Source organism: Leucoraja erinacea, chromosome 14 (assembly GCF_028641065.1).
Source record: "Leucoraja erinacea ecotype New England chromosome 14, Leri_hhj_1, whole genome shotgun sequence".
In the NCBI taxonomy this organism is placed as follows: domain Eukaryota; kingdom Metazoa; phylum Chordata; class Chondrichthyes; order Rajiformes; family Rajidae; genus Leucoraja; species Leucoraja erinaceus.
The window spans coordinates 7463602-7479388 of record NC_073390.1 but is presented as its reverse complement, the minus strand read 5'-3'; the positions used below and the strand labels follow the sequence as shown (position 1 = coordinate 7479388).

Genomic DNA, 15787 nt, shown 5'->3' with positions numbered 1-15787 from the left:
TTGATGCATATTGTAAATAGCTGTGGTCCCAATACCGAGCCTTGCGGTACCCCACTAGTCACTGCCTGCCATTCTGAAAGGGACCGTTAATCCCTACTCTTCGGTTCCTGTCTGCCAACCAATTTTCTATCCATGTCAGCACTCTACACCCAATACCATGTGCCCTAATTTTACTCACTAATCACCTATGTGGGACCTTATCAAATGTGCCTTAATTTTGCTCACTAATCTCCTATGAGGGACCTTATCAAATGCTTTCTGAATGTCCAGGTACACTCCATCTCCCTTGTCCATTTTACTAGTAACATCCTCAAACAATTCCAGAAGATTAGCCAGGCATGATTTCCCCTTCTTAAATCCATGCTGACTCAGACCAATCCTGTTACTGCTATTCAAATGTGCCTCTATTTCATCTTTTATGATTGACTCCAGCATCTTCCCCACCACCAATGTCAGGCTAACTGGTCTATAATTCCTTATTTTCTCTCTCCCGCCTTTCTTAAAAAGTGCGCGAACATTATCTACGCTCCAATCCATAGGAACTGATCCTGAATCTATAGAACATTGGAAAATGATCACCAATGCATCCACGATTTCTAGACCCACTTCCTTAAGTACCCTGGGATGAAAACCATCAGGCCCTGGGGATCTATCAACCTTCAGTTCCACCAGTCTACCCAACACCATTCCCTGTCTAATGTGGATTTCCTTCAGTTCTTCCGTCACCCCAGATCCTCTGGCCACTAGTACACCAGGAAGATTCTTTGTGTCCTCCTTAGTGAAAACGGATCCAAAGTACCTGTTCAACTCATCTGCCATTTCCTTGTTCCCCATAATAAATCCACCTTTTTCAGTCTTCAAGGGTCCAACTTTGGTCTTAATTAATTTTTTCCTCGTCACATACCTAAAGAAGCTTTTACTATCCTCCTTCATATTCTTGGCTAACTTACCTTCGTACCTCATCTTTTCTCCTGGTACTGTATTTTTAGTTCTCTTCTGTTTCTCTTTAAACATTACCCAATCCTCTTGCTTCTTACTCATCTTTTCTACGTTGTACCTCTTCTCTTTTATTTTTATAATGTCCCTGACTTCCCTTGTCTGCCACGGTCACCCCTTACTCCCCTTGGAATCTTTCTTCCACTTTGGAATGTACTGATCCTGCACCTCCTGTATTATTCCCAGAAATACCTGCCATCGTTGTTCCACTGTAATTCCTGCTAGGGTATCTTTCCAGTCAACATTGGCCAGCTCTTCCCTCATGGCTCCACAGTCCCCTTTGTTCAACTATAACACTGACACCTCCGATTTACCCTTCTTCCTCTCAAATTGTAGATTAAAACTTAACATATTATGGTCACTACCTCCTAATGGCTCCTTAACCTCAAGTTCCCTTATCAAATCTGGTTCATTACACAACACTAAATCCAGAATTGCCTTCTCCCTGGTAGGCTCCAATACAAGCTGCTCTAAGAATCCATCACGGAGGCTCTCCAGAAACTCCCTTTCTTTGGATCCAGTACCAACCTGATTTTCCCAGTCTACCTGCATATTGAAATATCCCATAACAACCGTAGCATTACCTTTAAGACATGAAAATTTTAACTCCTGATTCAACTTGCACCCTATATCCAGACTACTCTTTGGGGGCCTATAGATGTCGCATTAGATTCTTTTTACCCTTACAATTCTTTAGTTCTATCCAAACTGACTCCACATCTCCTGTTTCAATGTCACCCCTTGCAAGGGACTGAATTTCATTCCTCACCACCAGAGCTACCCCACCCCCTCTGCCCACCTGTCTGGCTTTTTGATAGGAGGTATACCCTTGAATATTCAGTTCCCAGCCCTGGCCCTTCTTGCAGCCATGTCTCTGTAATTCCCACAACATCATACTTGCCAAATTCTAACTGAGCCTCAAGCTCGTCCACTTTATTTCTTATACTTTGCACATTCAGTATTCACCTCCCCTCTCCCTCCGCTCACAATTGGCCCTGACCTTACTCTCTTATCCCTTCTCGAACTTTCCTTCCCATTAATTTGGGAGTCTTTCCAGTACTCAATTCCCCTTTAACTCCATCTTTATACTCCCAATTTGTCATTCCCCCCCCCCCCCCCCCCCCCCCCCCCCCCCCCCCCCCCCCCCCACTATTTAGTTGAAACCCACATGTGTAGCACTAGCAAACCTGCCTGCCAGAACGTCAGACCCCCTCCAGTTAAGGTGTAGCCTGTCCCTTTTGTACAGGTCACCCCTACCCCAGAAGAGATCCCAGTAGTCTATAAATCTAGATTGTTGCTCCCTGCACCAGCCCCTCAGCCACACATTCAGATCCCCTATCTCCCTGTTCCTGTCCTCACCAGCAGGAGGTACTGGAACCAATCCAGAGATAACCAGCCTAGAAATCCTGCTTTTCAGTCTTCTTCCTAACTCTGTAAACTCGCGTTGCAGAACCTTCTTCCTCTTCATTCAGATATCGTTTGTGCCTACGTGCACAACTACTGCCGGCTGTTCACCTTTCCACTCGAGGATGTTCTGAATTTGGTTCAACAATTCTTCAGTGAAAAATGGTGACAATGGACTAACTGGCTTAGTAGGCTTATGGGCCTGTCCCACAGGCGATTTTTCAGCGGACAGTCTCCTGAAAAACCGGGAACTGGAATGGCAACTGTGGAACAGCATCCCTCTTCCCATCAGAACTGCCCCCTCCATTGACTCTTTTAAGTTGAGACTTAAAACTCATCTTTACTCTCAAGCCTTTCTTGACATCCTCTGAGGGAGGGCTATATGTATGTATGTATGTATTTATGTATGTACTTAATCTATGAACCACTATTGTATAACGTTAGTACCTTCACCAATGTAAAGCACTTTGGTCAACAAGAGTTGTTTTTTAAATATGCTATAGCAATAAAAGTGACTTGACACACACATGCACACATACACATACACATATACCCACACACACACACACACAGCAAAGGGGAGGCAGGGCAAGCGGGGGAGCGCTGTCTGAAATTCACACGGTACAAAGCCAAGTTGATACAGACACACACCGCGATGAACAGGAAGGTTGGCGCTGTAATTAAGACGGCTAGCACAGTGTTTGGTAAAGTCCCTTAAAAGAGTGGAGAACAGGGGAGAGGGGGAGAGGGGGAGAGGAGGGGCGGGAGTGGGGGTTAGAAGGGGGGTAGATGGGGGGAGGAGTGGAGCCAACTTTTAATAAGCCAGAGTTCGGCGGACATTTAACATTTCCGGACGATTATCCATGGTTTTGAAAACTCCCGCTTAGAAACATAGAAAACATTTGCCCACTCACCCAGCCTATCCAAGTCACCTTGCAGTCTCCTAGCATCCTCCTCACAGCTAACTCTGCCCCCCAGCTTAGTGTCATCCGCAAACTTGGAGATATTGCCTTCAATTCCCTCATCCAGATCATTAATATATATTGTAAATAGCAGGGGTCCCAGCACTGAGCCTTGCGGTACCCCACTAGTCACTGCCTGCCATTGTGAAAAGGACCCGTTTACTCCCACTCTTTGCTTCCTGTTTGCCAGCCAGTTCTCTATCCACATCAATACTGAACCCCCAATGCCGTGTGCTTTAAGTTTGCATACTAATCTCTTATGTGGGACCTTGTCGAAAGCCTTCTGGAAGTCCAGATACACCACATCCACTGGTTCTCCCCTATCCACGCTACTAGTTACATCCTCGAAAAATTTTATAAGATTCGTCACACATGATTTACCTTTCGTAAATCCATGCTGACTTTGTCCAATGATTTCACCACTTTCCAAATGTGCTGCTATCCCATCTTTAATAACTGACTAGCAGTTTCCCCACTACCGATGTTAGACTAACTGGTCTGTAATTCCCCGTTTTCTCTCTCCCTCCCTTCTTAAAAAGTGGGGTTACGTTTGCTACCCGCCAATCCTCAGGAACTACTCCAGAATCTAAAGAGTTTTGAAAGATTATTACTAATGCATCCACTATTTCTGGAGCTACTTCCTTAAGTACTCTGGGATGCAGCCTATCTGGCCCTGGGGATTTATCGGCCTTTAATCCATTCAATTTACCCAACGCCACTTCCCGGCTAACCTGGATTTCACTCAATTCCTCCAACTTCTTTGACCCGCGGTCCCCTGCTATTTCCGGCAAATTATTTATGTCTTCCTTAGTGAAGACGGAACCAAAGTAGTTATTCAATTGGTCCGCCATATCCTTGTTCCCCATGATCAACTCACCTGTTTCTGACTGCAAGGGACCTACATTTGTTTTAACTAATCTCTTTCTTTTCACATATCTATAAAAACGTTTGCAGTCAGCTTTTATGTTCCCTGCCAGTTTTCTTTCATAATCCATTTTTCCTTTCCTAATTAAGCCCTTTGTCCTCCTCTGTGGGTCTCTGAATTTCTCCCAGTCCTCCGGTATGCTGCTTTTTCTGGCTAATTTGTACACATCATCCTTCGCTTTGATACTATCCCTGATTTCCCTTGTTATCCACGGATGTACTACCTTCCCTGATTTATTCTTTTGCCAAACTGGGATGAACAATTTTTGTAGTTCATCCATGCAGTCTTTAAATGTCTTCCATTGCATATCCACCGTCAACCCTTTTAGAATTAATTGCCAGTCAATCTTGGCCAATTCACGTCTCATACCCTCAAAGTTCTTTAAGTTCAAAACCATTGTTTCTGAATTAACAATGTCACTCTCCATCCTAATGAAGAACTCAACCATATTATGGTCACTCTTGCCCAAGGGGGCACGTACAACAAGATTGCTGACTAACCATTCCTCATTACTCAATACCCAGTCTAAAATAGCCTGTTCTGTTGTTGGTTCCTCTACATGTTGATTTAGATAACTATCCCGCATACATTCTAAGAAATCCTCTTCCTCGGCACCCCTGCCAATTTGATTCACCCAATCTATATGTAGATTGAAGTCACCCATTATAACTGTTTTGCCTTTGTCGCACGCATTTCTAATTTCCTGTTTGATACCATCTCCAACTTCACTACTACTGTTAGGTGGCCTGTACACAACACCCACCAGCGTTTTCTGCCCCTTAGTGTTTCGCAGCTCTACCCATGCCGATTCCACATCCTCCAAACTAATGTCCTTCCTTTCCATTGCATTAATCTCCTCTCTAATCAGTAATGCTACCCCACCTCCTTTTCCTTTCTCTCTATCCCTCCTGAATATTGAATATCCCTGGATGTTCAGCTCCCAGCCTTGGTCATCCTGGAGCCATGTCTCCGTGATCCCAACTATATCATAGTCATTAATAGCCATCTGCACATTCAACTCATCCACCTTATTACGAATGCTCCTTGCATTGCTTACATTTTTTTTCCCCAATGAGCCAATGAAAATGACCTGTCAGCAAAGGCGATTAACTAAAACTACCTACAACTACCTTAACTACCCATAACTACATGGTGACCCTACTACAACTGCACCTACAACTACAGGATTATCGATTTTCTCCATGGTGACCATAATGTTGAACATGTTGAAAATTTTACGGCGACATTCTGTGGCCACGACTAGTTCCCAGAATGTGAGAACTCCTCGCAACCATGAAGGTGACTCACCAGAGGCCATCAGCAAACATGTGGCGAGCGCAGAGTCACCCTGCACTCACCTAAAAAGTCGCCTTAGTGGGACAGGCCCTTGTGAGTGCATAAACTGGATGCAGAATGCTCAGTAACATCTGTTTCTCTTACCTTTGTAGGTAGTTTGCAGCCTTGGTAAAACGTTGTTGATATAATTATTCCTTCGGAAAATATAATATGAGAATCCTCTCCAGAGCCAAGCAAATGGATTGTAGCTAGTCCATGGTGTTGGAAGGAATCGTTCATTTTGACCGTAGATTAGACCTCCACTTCTGGAATAGTAACATCTCACTCCTGAACCCAACCTGCTTGGAAATCGGCTTTGGAATGTGATAAATCTCTCTAAGAAAGAAATTAGCACATTTGATTTGCATGATATATTCTATCTGCTCACCTGTCTTGCCTTAAAGTCTACATTAATTCATCTTCAAAATATCAGTTGCAAGTGACTGCCATCACATAGAACATAGATCAGTGCAGCACTGGAAAACGCCCTTCAGCCAATGTTGTCTATGCCAAACATAAAGCCACATTAAACAAATCTCTGCCTGCATGTATCTGATCCATGCAACTCTTGGAAACTTTAACTTGTCCATCAAGTCATTCTAAACTCAATTTGCAATAGTCCATGTTCTCTCAATGTTTCTAATTCAATGTGAAAGACATTCAGACAGCTACTTGGATGGGAGAGGTTTGCAGGGGTATGGGCCAGGTGAAGGGAAGTGGGAATAGCTGAATTACACAACTTGGTCGGCATGGATGAGTTGTGCCGAAGGGCTCTGTGACTCAATTCTCCGATCAGTTTGAGGAAGGGTCTCGACCTGAAGTGTCACCCAATCCTTCTATTGTTGCCTGTCCTGCTGGGTTACTCCAGCATTTTGTTTCTATGTAAACCAGCATCTGCAGTTCCTTCCTACACACTCCGTGCTGTACTGTTGGATTCTATTCTATGTTCCATGAACGCAGTACCTGCAGTCTTCAGTGCAGACACAAAGGCGCTGTACACATCCCTAATAAACATCTGTGTCACAAGGCTGTAAAACAAAATAATGACCTTTAACTCTTATAGGTGCTGGTATGCAGTAACGGCAACTCCTGTCACAAAAATGCACTGGCTACCTGTGAGCATTGGAGATGGTTAAAGCATAACCGTCGAAAGGGAATCGGATAGATAGTTAAAGGGAGAAAATGTGCACAGTTGTAAAGAGGAATTGCTGGATATCCCTTTCAAAAAGCTGGCCATTTTGTTGTGTACCTTCTATTGTTCAGAATCTACTGCTGTACTTGTGTTGGACTGATATCTATTGATTCCCAGTCTTATGTTTCTTTACATATGTGCTTGGCAACAACTTGTACGCATGGGTTAAAAGCAAAGGACATGAATGTAAATTTGACTTAGAATAACACAATAATTAATTTATTGAGCATGAAGGCTCAAATCCATTCTATTAAATGCTGGAACATTCAGAAAGTGCACAAACCTGAGATATTGCAAGTGGAAAACCCAGATTTTGGATGTTTTCTGCTGTTCAGCATTTCTGCTAATATTTCTGATTACAAATATACTAAATAATAAAATGAATGATTACCTTGAGGCCTTTTCACTTCAAATCCATAAAATTGGATAAAGTTTCCAAATACAAAGGCATTATCAAAAATAGCTTGCCAAAATGAACAGGGACAAGGCGAATTGAAGAAGCTCCAATATGGGAAAGGTTCGTGTAAATACCAATCAATACATTTTTGTCTTGGGTTTCTGGTATTGATATCATTTTTTTCCAAACGATAGGCTACGCGTCCATTTTTATCTAAGAAAAGAGTAAGATTGCAAACATTAAAGGAAAACAAAAGCCATGTGATTTCGGGATATTTGGGTTGTTATTTGAGATTTAGCTTGAGCATAAGCTTATCAAAGTCAAAGTCAAAGTAGCCTTTATTGTCATTCAGACCTTTCGGTCTGAATGAAATTTCGTTGCCTTGCAGTCATACATGTAATAAAAATGACAAAAAACACACAATAAACACAAATTTAACATCCACCACAGTGAGTTCACCAGGCACCCCCTCACTGTGTTGGAAGGCAAAAATCTTAAAGTCCTTGTCTCTTCCCTCCTTGTTCTCCTTCTGCTCCGAGGCGAGTGTGAGCTCTCGGCGCTGTCGTCCACCGGACCCGTGGCCGATCCTTCGAGGTCGGGTCGCAGCTGCCGCCGGAACGCAACAGGTCTGTTGCCGGATCGCCGCTGCCGCTGCCGCCGGAACACCACAGCTCCGATGCCGGGTCGCCGCCGCCACCGGAATGCCACAGGTCCGTTGCCGGATCGCCGCTGCCGGTACGCCACAGCTCCGATGCCGGGTCGCCGCCGCCGGAATGGCACAGCTCCGTGGTCGGGTCGCCGCTGCCACTGGAACGCCACTGCTCCGGTGCCGGGTCGTCGCTGCCGCTGCAACGGTTGTTGCTGCTGGAACACCACAGCTCCGTTGCCAGGTCGCCGCTGCCGCCAGAATGCCACAGCTTTGTTGCCGGGTCGCCGCTGCCACCGGAACGCCACAGCTCCGATGTTGCCGCTGGAATGCCACAGCTTCGATGTTGCCGCTGGAACGCCACAGCTCCGATGTTACCGCTGGAACGCTGCCCCAGCTCCGAGGCCGCCAGCTCCGCTATTAGGCCTCGACGCAGACGCAGATGGAGACGGACACGGGGGAAACGGCAAGAGAAGTCGCATCCCCCCGAAGGAAGAGACCAAAAACACGTTTCTCCCCCCCCCCCCCCCCCCACCACCCTCCCCAACACACAACATAATAAAATAAAACCAAAAAATAACTAAAACAGGACAAAAGAACAAACAAAAAAACAAAAAAAAAAAAAACCAAAAAAAACCAACGGACTGCAGGCGAGCCGCAGCTGCTAAGGCAGCGCCGCCATCTTGAGATTAAAAAAAAAAAAATTAAAAATAATAATAATCTGATGTTTAAAGATACAGCATGGTACTAGGCCCTTCAACCCACCGAGACCACACTGACCATCGATCACCTACAACACGAGTTTTATGTTATCCCACTTTTACATCCTCTATCTACACACTAAGGGCAATTTGCAGAAGCCAGTTATCCTACAAACCTGCATGTCTTTGGGATGTGGGAGGAAACCGGAGCACCTGGAGGAAACCCATGCAGTCACAGAGAGAACATACAAACTCCACACAGGCAGCACCCAACGGACCTGTATCGAGCCCGGGTCTCTGGTTAAAGGTCTTAATACGCCAAATCATGATAGCAATATAATAGTGAGATTAAACGAGAACTTACCAGTTTGAAGTTTGATCTTGATTTTATGAGGAGTTACGATGAGCGATTACGTGAAGAAGGGACGTCCGTCTGCGTGCGCATCAATCTTCAAAGCAGCGGTGTTAAATCACAGATAAAAAAGACCTGAGAATAGTTGTGAAAAACTAGAACTTCCATATGACCTTGATAATATGAGGGTGGGAGCAGTGGGCACGTAATCGCTCATCGTAACGCCTCATAAAATCAAGATCAAACTTCAAACTGGTAAGTTCTCGTTTAATCTTACTATTTTACTTCAGAGTCACGTGAGTGACTACGTGAAGATTTCAAAGCTCTGTGATTTCACGTCGGTTACGAATCCAGGCATCACACACTGAATGGATTGACCATGGATGAGAGTATTATTAAAGCATTCAGACATAACGTAGTTAGTATAGCCACTGATGCTTTAAAATAAAGAAAAATAAATGTTTTATTAGCTTCCCCTTCGAACCTGTGGGAAAACTAGGTAACAGAACTTAAGATGGCATGAGCAAATACCCCTGGTCCGATAATGGGTTTGTTATAAAACCGCTGGAACATTCTTTCGTTCACCCATCCTGCAGCCACTAGGATGTCATCAAGGAGCATGTCCATCGTTCTTGCTGCAGACGTAGATGCAGCCCTGGTGGAGTGAGATTTAAAGATATGAGTATTTATTCCCGCTACCACCATTACCTCCTTTAACCATCTGGAGATATTTGTGTTGACACCTTTCAGTGTGGTTTCTTGTGACTGATGAGGACCGATTGTTCTGAGCCTCTGAGGTTCTCCGTGACTCTCAGGTAGTGGTGTAAATGTGTTACCACACACAATCGTTGGGCCTCTGGATATGCCAGGAACTGGATCTTCATCCCTGGCATTCCTGGCCTACTCTGTTTGATCAGGTCCTTAACAACGAATGTTATGTTATTCGTATTGCTGGTCATGTAGTCCAGTCGTAGTTTTTGTAGTGTCTGGACTCTTTGGGCTGTTATTAGCGCCAGCAGCATAACCACTTTCAATGTTAGTTTTGACAAAGATAAGGCCGTTGGCTGTCCCCACTGACGAAGTAAGGTAAGTACCATGCTCACATCCCATGTGTCCGTGTACCTAGGCCTTGGGGGTATCGAATTATAAATTCCCTTCATGAATTTTATTACGAAGCGGTGCATTCCTATCGGCCTGTGCCCTGCCTCCAGTGTCAGATAGGAGTATAGTGCACATCTGGCACTGTTGATTGCGCTATAACTTAATTTATAGTCATAGTACAGGGCTGATAGGAACTCCAAGACATCCGTTATCCGAACTGTGTTGTATGTTATATCGTTTGTATGGCAGACAGCTTCCCACTTCTTAATATGAGTGGCGTACTGTTATTTGGTACTGTCCCTCCATGCCTTTGTGATGACATCCACAGTTCATTTGGATAGTCCAATGTCTTGATATGGCCTCCTCAGAATCTGTAAAATCAACAATTAATCCGGTCAGAAAGTGAATGGTTGCTCCCTGAAACTGGGTTTACTAGGAGATCTCTCCTCTTAGGTACAACCCTTAATGGCTGGACTATGATCCCCAATATTTTTGGGAACCAGGCTTGTGTAGGCCAATTTGGTACTACTAAAATGCCTGTGGCTTTGTCTTGCTTGATTTTAGTTAAGCATCGGTTTATGAGGCAGAATGGTGGGAAAGCATAAATATACATTCCTCCCCAGTTCAGAGAAAAGTATCCACTGACTCTGCTCCTGGGTCTGGCTCCCAGGACACATATCTGGGTAATTGATGGTTTAATCTAGATGCAAACAGATCCAAATCTGGAGTGCCAAATCATTGAATACCGTACGATTCAACATCCATTCTATATTATCATTAAATATTCGTGACCTTGCATCTGCCACCGTGTTATATCTTCCTGGTAGATATACTGCCATGACCTAAATATCCCTCTCGATGCACCAGTGCCAAATGAGGTTAGATAATCTGTCACAGGATATAGATTTTACACCACCCATGTGATTGATATATGCCACCGCAGTAGTGTTATCAATCTGAATTTGAACATGCACATGTTGCATGTTGTTACAGAGAGACTTGAGCCCATATTGTGCCCCCAACAATTCAAGGTAATTGATTCCATATAGTTGTAGTATAGTAGACTCTTGCTCATTCCATCTGCCTCCACAGCTCCTGACTGTGTTTGCGGCTCCCCATCCTAAACCGCTTGCTTCGCTTTGGAGAAACACTGATGGGCTCTCAAGTAAGATTTTTCTTGAGCTGAGTCTTATGTTTTCCATCCACCATTGTAGTTCAATAATGGCTTCAGCTGGTAACTGTATTGATTTGTCAAACTGACCTGCATGCAATTTCAATGCTCGTTCCTTTGCCCGCTGTAAATGCTGGTAATGCAAAGGTCCGTAGCGTACTGCAGGAAAGGCAGCTACCAATTTGCCACTTGCACTTGCTGTTTGTCTGATAGTTGGTTTGTGTTTTTCTTTCAGATCATTGCAGACTTTCTTCAAGTCTTGTTGTTTGCCTTTACGCAAAGTCACCAACATGGTTACTGTATTGATAGTAAATCCGAGGTAATCCTTGGTAGGAGGTAAGTTTGATTTAACTGGATGGATTAGGAACACAAGTTTTTCAAACAGTGGTTTTGGTTGCCTTGACTGTTGCTTCTGCCAATTCTTTGGTGACTCCAAAGATGAAAATGTAATCCAAATATGCCATGACTATGTGATTTTGAGATCTTAGCAGCCCCAGAATTGGTTTCAGTAATTTGGCAAAGTCTAGGGGCTAATGTCAACCCATTTGGCAGAGCCTTGTATTGCCATTATTGACCCATCCAGATAAACTTCAAATATCTCCTATACTCTTAGTGAATAGACACCGAATAGTATGCATCTTTGAGGTTGATGCATGCTATATAGCCATTTTTGGAAACCAACTGAGTTGCTGTTCCAAAATTGTCCATTTTAAAGTGTTTATATTGCACATATGTATTGAGTTCCGTAAGATCCAAAATAATACGGATCCCTCCATCTTTTTTCTCTTTTGGAAATAAATTGGATATAAATTGGTGAGGTTCTGTGTATGACCTCTCAATAACATATTGTCAGATAACGTTTCTATTTCTTTTTGTATATTCATTGTCTCTTTTTGGGAAAAGACATATGTGCGAATATTAGAATGTGTTGGTGGTGGTGATGAATTCAAATTGTACTCAATTTTGAATCCTTCTATACTGTGCAGTATGAATGGATACTTAGTAACCCAACACCATTCTTTTAAGAAGTATTTTAACCTTCCCCCCACCTGTAAGTGAGGTTCGTCTGGTATGTTTCCTGAGGAACTGGTTTGACTTACCTCTGTTGTTACTGGCGGCGTGGCGATGGTTTTCGTCCGCGAGGTCTGGGGAGCAGAATTGGTGGTTGCTCTCTCCTCATCCTCGCTGTCGGCCTGCTGGGGCCTGCCCCTAAAAAAGACCTTGACTCAGGTGTGAATCTTCCTCCGGCGCCTGGCTCTCTAGGTGTAAAACGCCGAGAGCTGTAGGGGTGGAATCTCGTGGATGGGCCCCTGGGTGTGGCCAGACCTCTTATTATGAGGCGCACGGTTTTTGCCTGGTCATCCTGGTCCCGTACCTGTCTTGACAGGTCTCCCCCAAACAGGTAGTTTGCGGGCTGGATGTCGCTAGCTTTGCAAAGAGCTGCAAACTTCGAATTTATTGCTGGTTTTATTGCCTCTTTCAGAATGCAGTTTATTTTGAAGCGGGCATTACATAGCAGTGCCATGGTATCCTGCTCCCGGTCAGTGAGGAGGCCCCCTTCCACACCTCCTGCAGACGAAGTAATTCCAGACCCCAGCAGGTTTAATACTTTTTGGAACTTCAGTTCCCGGTTCCTGATGAAGGGGCCTATTTGCCCCCAAATTATATGGTTCACCGCTTGAACCTAGAAGTAAGCACAGTTAGATGGTGTAGTGGCCATTTGGCCTGTTTTGCATGTCATTGTGTATGGCATGTTCCTTTAAATTTTAGCCAGCCCGTTATAATGTGGGTGGGATTTTATGACGTGTCTTGGGGCGTGTTTATGCAGCTTAATTGCTTGCGTGTTAGTTTAGTTGAGGATTCGTTTTGGACAGGAGAGGGAGAAGGTTTATCTTTCGACCATGTCAAGCCATGTCAAGCATGTCAAGCCTCATGTGAAGAAGGAGACACGAGGAGTTTTCTAGTTTCTGAACCAATGCGCTGGAGTTCGAAGAAGATTGCTGGAACAAGTCGGAAAACCTTGGATGTATCTTACTGTTTTATATCTACAATAAAGAAAATATTCATTAAAAGACTGTGCTGAAGCTTTATAAAGTAGAAGCTCTGAAAGTCTCTGGCAGCTTGCATGCGTACCAAAGATATTCCCCTTATCCCCTCTCACCCAATTAGTGGCTAGGGAGTTAATTTCCTGAAAGATCTGAAAAATCTGCCGCTACAGATGGTGGGGGGTACCTGTTCAGGGTTTCTTCCTCCAATCTCCCCTGGGAGTGTCCCCCCCCCCCCCCCCCCCCCCCCCCCTGCTTCCAAACTATGAATCCGGGTAATCCCCATATGTACTTCCCACTTCCATGGGAAAGACATATTGCTGTCCAGAGTATGAGGCTGCTGGCACGGTCTGTATAAGGGACTCGGTCTGATATTGCTCCTTTCTCCGGAGTTTATCATTGTGGATCAGCTTCTCCACAAGCTGCTCCATGTGGGAGAGTCGTCCTTGGACGCTTCCCGATGAGGGAGGGTATCCCTCTTCCCCAGACTCAGTCGAGTCTACGCGTCTGGCAGACGTATGGGTGGCATTACGTCTCGCCCGGACCACCACGGTGCTTTCCTCCTGCACCAAGTCTGCTGCTGCCGGTTCTGATGCCGGCGGCGATGTCGGCGAAAATGACCGTCGTCCGCTACCAGGCATGCTGCGGTCTTTGGCAGCCGGTTTCCCCGCAGACCGTCTCATCGACATTTTTTGGAGCTCTGAAAAACAAATAATTCCTTAGCCCGAACAGAAAGCGCAGGGTAAGTGGTTCAACTTTCTTACCTGCCGCCTTTTTAAAAATCCCAACGGCTGGGAGGATGCAGTGCCTCTCCAGTCCATTGAGCGCGTTGCTTTCAGATGTAATGACGCGCACGCAGATGGACGACCCTTCTTCACGTAGTCACTCACGTGACTCCGAAGTAAAATTCAGTGTTCTTAATGTGTAGAAGATTCAATAAGGTTTGGTGCGGAAAAGAATCATTGCAAGTTGGGAGTCTTGCAGATCATTGGACAAATCCAATGCAGAGAGTTTGGCAAACATTTATCAGGGTCAGGTCCACGTAATTAATTGAATAATATTATCAATTATTTTTCACATTTGGAAATAATTAGCAATTACAAAGAATTACTTGGTCTCTTTCCAACTATCCCTTTAGGACCTATTCAGCCAAAGAAATGCTTCAGAGGAATAGTCACTTTTATAATGCAGGAAACACAGCAACCAATTTGCATATAATCAGTTCCCATAAATAGTAATATGACTAGAATATTGTCCCTTGATTTTATAAACCTCTATAATGTCATCCCTCAGTGTACTTCATTCCATGGCAAACAGTCCCGGCTCAAACAGTTTCTCATAATAACACAAATCCTCCAGTCCTGGCAGAAAAGATGCACGAGCATGTTGCCAGAACGAGAGGGGCTGAGCTATGGTGAGAGGGTGGGCGGGCTGGGTTTTTATTCTTTGGAGTGCAGGAGGGTGAGGGGTGATCTTATAATGGTGTATAAGACCGTGTGGGAAATAAATAGAGTAGATGCACTGAATATTTTACCCTGAGTAAAGGAATCAAGAACCAGAGGCCAGAGGTTTAAGGTGAGAGGGGAAAGATTTAATAGGGGCAACTTAGGTATGATGGATATATGGAGCGGGCTGTTGGAGGAGGTAGTTGGGGCCAGTATTACATCAACATTTAAAATACTTTTGGACAGGTACATGGATAGGAAAGTTTAGAGGGAAACCAAACATGGGCTGGTATTGCTAGTGTAGATGGGACATCTTGGCCCACATGGACAAGTTGGGGTGAAGGGCCTTTTTCCATTTTGTATGACTCTATGACTCATTGACTCTAAGATGCAAGAGAGTATAATTGAAGAATAACACTGATCTCATAAACAAGCAAATTCCAGTGGACATTTTACACAGCAAAAATAATTGTTGGAAGGGAGATTTATAGTTACAATCACATTATTATTGCAAGCATTGTCCACTAATACCACATTGTATTATATCCTGAACATCTTTAAATAATTGACAACTTTACAAACTTTGATTACAGTAAACTCTCGTTAAAATGGACCATGGAGATGTGGGGTGGGGAGGGGGGTTTGGTTGGTGTACATTATTGCCGATTGTCTGTTACCAAGTCAGATATTATCATTGTATGCAGTTGAAACAAATAAATTGGTGCAGACCGGCGAGCCCGTCTTCACCGGCTGCCACGGCTGTTATAGCAGCTCATGTTGTAGCCCTTGGAACAGCGCTCTCGTTAGGCCGCTGCTGACAACAGGACACGCTCGGTCACCGTTGGCCCTCTCCCTCCCCTCTCACCTGCTGCCACTTCCAAGGTGGGGTATGTTGGCATCACCAGGGAAGAAGGAGGAGGTGGTATGGAGTGGGGTTAGAAGGACGTGGCCTCGAGGACAGAGAGACGGGAGGAGGGGCCAAAGTCACTGCTGACAGCAAGAAGCAGCAGCTGGTGAGAGGGGAGGGAGCTCCACAGCTCCCTGTTGGGTGTGGCAGCTCGAAGAAAGCCCTGTCCCTAGAGGCTACAATGTGAGCTGCAACAACAGCTGTGTCA

General features: G+C 44.6%; 1 protein-coding gene across 2 annotated transcripts in view; it reads right to left on the bottom strand.

Moving 5' to 3' along the window:
• LOC129703234 (mucin-like protein) overlaps window positions 1-15787 on the bottom strand; it is a 155051-nt gene that overhangs the window by 81703 nt on the left and 57561 nt on the right. For both annotated transcript variants that reach the window (XM_055645528.1, XM_055645529.1), the window contains 2 exons: window positions 7206-7424; window positions 5728-5958 (listed from right to left, as the gene is read on the bottom strand). In XM_055645528.1, coding sequence (XP_055501503.1) covers window positions 5728-5958; window positions 7206-7424 — 450 coding nt within the window. The remainder of the gene's footprint in view (window positions 1-5727; window positions 5959-7205; window positions 7425-15787) is intronic.